At 45.1% G+C, this 3,470-nt stretch overlaps 1 protein-coding gene across 1 annotated transcript in view; it reads right to left on the bottom strand.

The window, feature by feature from the left end:
- Positions 1 to 55: 55 nt before the first annotated feature.
- The window catches only part of UVRAG (UV radiation resistance associated), a 78,973-nt gene continuing 75,558 nt past the window's right edge, over positions 56 to 3,470 (bottom strand). Inside the window, exon 15 of the mRNA XM_010142703.1 lies at positions 56 to 1,049. Within this exon, the coding sequence (XP_010141005.1) occupies positions 347 to 1,049 (703 nt within the window). The 3' untranslated portion in view covers positions 56 to 346. The remainder of the gene's footprint in view (positions 1,050 to 3,470) is intronic.

Below are 3,470 nucleotides of genomic sequence, written 5' to 3'. Positions count from 1 at the left end.
ATAATTAAGACACTAACAAATATTCATAGAAGTGCCTGATCGGCACTAGAAGTTGTTTCCAGGAAAGCCTTTATAAATGGATTCCAAAGCCTAAAAAAACAAATAATTCCAACAGATTACAAATACCAGATGTAAGAGGACTGGAAGCAGAACAAAAGTTTACCTGGGCTGTGAACATACCACGATCCTGTGTTATCGTGCTCAAGTCCATCTGTCTAACACCACAGGAATAGCTTTAGCTTTTTTATTTATTTTTTTATAATTAATATAAAGAATAAGTGCAATTTTATCTCTCTCCAGATCACTGACTTGACCTCAATGTCTGCTATCAAATCCCCATCCAAGCTTACTTGTCCGAACTTTTACGCGGTCTGCGGAAGCTGGACACGTTTTCATTCAGTGCATAGATCCTCCGAGAGAACTCCTCAAACTCCCCGAGGACTTGTTCATCACACTCCACCGCCACGGCATGCTCCACTGGGATGGAGTTAAAGTCTTCCAGCTGGTCTCCCACGCTGAACCCCGTTGCTTCCATCCCCATGATCTCCTCAGCTTGCTCCACGGTGCAGCAGAGGACAGGGCCGAGAGGGGGACGGAACTCAGAGGGCTGCTCGTTGCTTGTGGTGCCAGAGCACTTGCCAGGCACAAACGCCCCATTTATTGCACTAGTATGTCCTAGGAAAGACTCCTGCCGCTCTTGTGTATTGGTTAGGCTTCCGTTTTCTCCATTTAAACTGCTGCACAAGTTCTCACCTTTCTTGGTATTTACTTTTGAGGAGTCCATAGAGGTATCCAAGGATGAAGATATCGAACCAGGTTTTTTATCTAACTCTCCTCCATGGGCTGTGATGGCCACAGGCTGTGTTAAAGCCGAGTTGTAACTAGGAGGAGGAGTTTTGTGCTGCAGTCTTTCATTTCCTGTGCTGGCTCGTTTTCGGAGTCCTTTATCTGGAGAAGGAAGCCCACTGGAAAAGCCGATATCCAATCGGCCGAAGCTCGAGCTCTGTCTCTTTGGAACAGGAATTGCACTGGATGTATGGTGTCGATCGCTGTAAGAGAAGGAAGGAATAAATCACAGCTGTCAGCCATGCTCACGAGCAGTACAGATGTTTAACCAGAGGCTGAAGCTATTATTTTATCACAACTCTGGGCTTCGTTTGGCCAACTACTTGTATCCTGAAGTGCTAAAACCCCAAATGTGTTTAATGCTGCCTGAGCTACAGAAGACACCCCAGAGGACAGCTTTACTGAAAGCTAGTAAGACCATGTAGGAACATTTACAAAGCTCTACGGTTTGAAGAGTCAATCACCCAAGAAACCACCACATTTTGTTAATTCATAATGTTAACACCATTTTATAGGACCAAGCCGTGCTTTACGAATTATTACTATTGACCGTGTATTTATGTATTTATGGCCTGTACTAGGCCATCATAAACTCTTTGAAAGTGAGTAATAATGGTCGAAACCTCTAAAAGCAACTTCTTCCAGCAGTGGACTTTCCTGACAGCTGCTCCGAGGAGAAAAACCACATTAACTTCTCTATTTGCAGATGATTAGTTTTGCCAGATCTTCTGCTTTTCCATGCCAATCATTCCAAAACTTTCTGGACAAACATCAACCTTGGTTTCTTGAGGAACATGAACTAATCAAGCTTAATTAACAAGTTTGATTTTTGCTGTTTAATACCGTTCCACAGACCACTTACACTGTCTCGGGGTCCGTAATTCGGAACATCCGCTTTACATTTATATGGGTTGCGTTAGGTGAATTTTCATTCATCGACTTAATCCTTATCCAAACACAATCACCATCCCGTATGCAAATAGCAGGTTGGACATTAACTTCAGCAACCAGTTAATCTTCCATTAAATTAAAAAAAATAAATTAAAAATACAGCTATTACTGATCTGCTGAATATATAACTCCAAGAGTTGACTGCTGTCAGTATGAGTCTCCTTCATCAACACCATTTAAAAGAAACTCAAGGCCCAATACATTTTAGGACCTGTCTTGGACGGGAACATCTTGGAATAGCAGCTCTTCTCCCATCAACCTATGCCCAGGCTAATATATGTGCAGGGCTTTCTTCTCTTCCATAAATACCTCAAGTGTATGCGACTTTCCATAATTCAGCAGTTGGGACAGTGAAGTAGAGAGGTAGGTGCCGCACATGCAGCCAGAGGCAGGGTGGGGGGAATCAACTTTCTTCTTTCAGCTGCTGTTTCAGACCTTTTCAAGGCAAACTTTGCACTGGCAGCTTTGTTTGCAAAGGTTTGGAGTGTTCTTAACAGAGGTGAACCAGAAAGCAGCGTGGACCAAGTGCTGTCTATGTGGTCTTGCAGTCCAGCCCTCAATTCCCTGAATGACCAGAGCCTTCCAAATACTTTGACCAACCCCTACACAATGAACCATTTATTCTTCAAATGACGGAATAGGACAAACACAAGAATCCAAGGCAGGACAATCAAACTCAGGCAATGTGCGCTGCAGACATAGTGGGGATGGGCCCCTTCCCCCAGCGTAGTGCTTCCTGCCTTGATTCAGAAAATACGTGAATACTCATTTGATTCTGTTTGTTACAGCTTAGCTAAGACACTTTTTCACATTTCCTCTAGGTTTGCTAGAATTGAGAACAGAAAATAAAGGAGCACCAAAACGAGGTATTTTGCTCTGCCTCAAGTTATTTAAGACTTTGCAATTAAATGGTAAGTTTTAGGAATTTCACAAAATCACAGAATCATTTTGGTTGAAGGACACCTTTCAGATCATCGAATCCAACCATTCCTCCAGCACTACCAGGTCCCCTCCAAACCATGTCCCTCAGCACTACCTCGACATTGCTGGGAAACCGCCCCAGGGATGGGGACTCCACCACTGCCCTGGGCAGCCTGGGCCAGGCCTGGACAACCCCAATGGGAAAGAAATTGTTCCACAGGGCCAACCTAAATCTCCCCTAGCCCAACTTGAGGCCAGTTCCTCTTGTCCTGTCACTTGTTCTTGGGGAGAAGAGACTGATACCCACCTCGCTCCAACCTCCTGTCAGCGAGTTGTCAAGAGCCAGAAGGCCTCCCTTGAGCCTCCTTTGCTCCATCCAGACCAACCCCCTCAGGTCCCTCAGCTGCTCCTCAGTGCACTTGTGCTCCAGAACCTGCATCAGCTTCATTGTCCTTCTCTGGACACGCTCCAGCCCCTCAATGTCCTTCTTGTAGTGAGGGAGCCAAAACTGGACACAGGATTTGAGGTGTGGATTCTCCAGGCCACACCAGTGCTGGTACAAGCCATGATGCTGTTGGCCTTCCCAGCCACCTGCTTACATCTGTAAGTAGTCAAAAGAGGATCAGACAAGTGGCTTGAACATCAGGTTACAGAGAGGTCTGGAATAGGCCCTCCTATTGAATATATCACCTTGCGCTACAAGACACAGGATCTCAAGAGTAAGAACCATCTCAGATGAGGACATGTAGGGA

The sequence above is a fragment of the Buceros rhinoceros genome, unplaced genomic scaffold, assembly GCF_000710305.1.
Source record: "Buceros rhinoceros silvestris isolate BGI_N320 unplaced genomic scaffold, ASM71030v1 scaffold549, whole genome shotgun sequence".
NCBI classification, from domain to species: Eukaryota; Metazoa; Chordata; class Aves; order Bucerotiformes; family Bucerotidae; genus Buceros; species Buceros rhinoceros.
The sequence above is the reverse complement of the archived record's forward strand: the minus strand, read 5'-3'. Positions and strand labels throughout refer to the sequence as shown.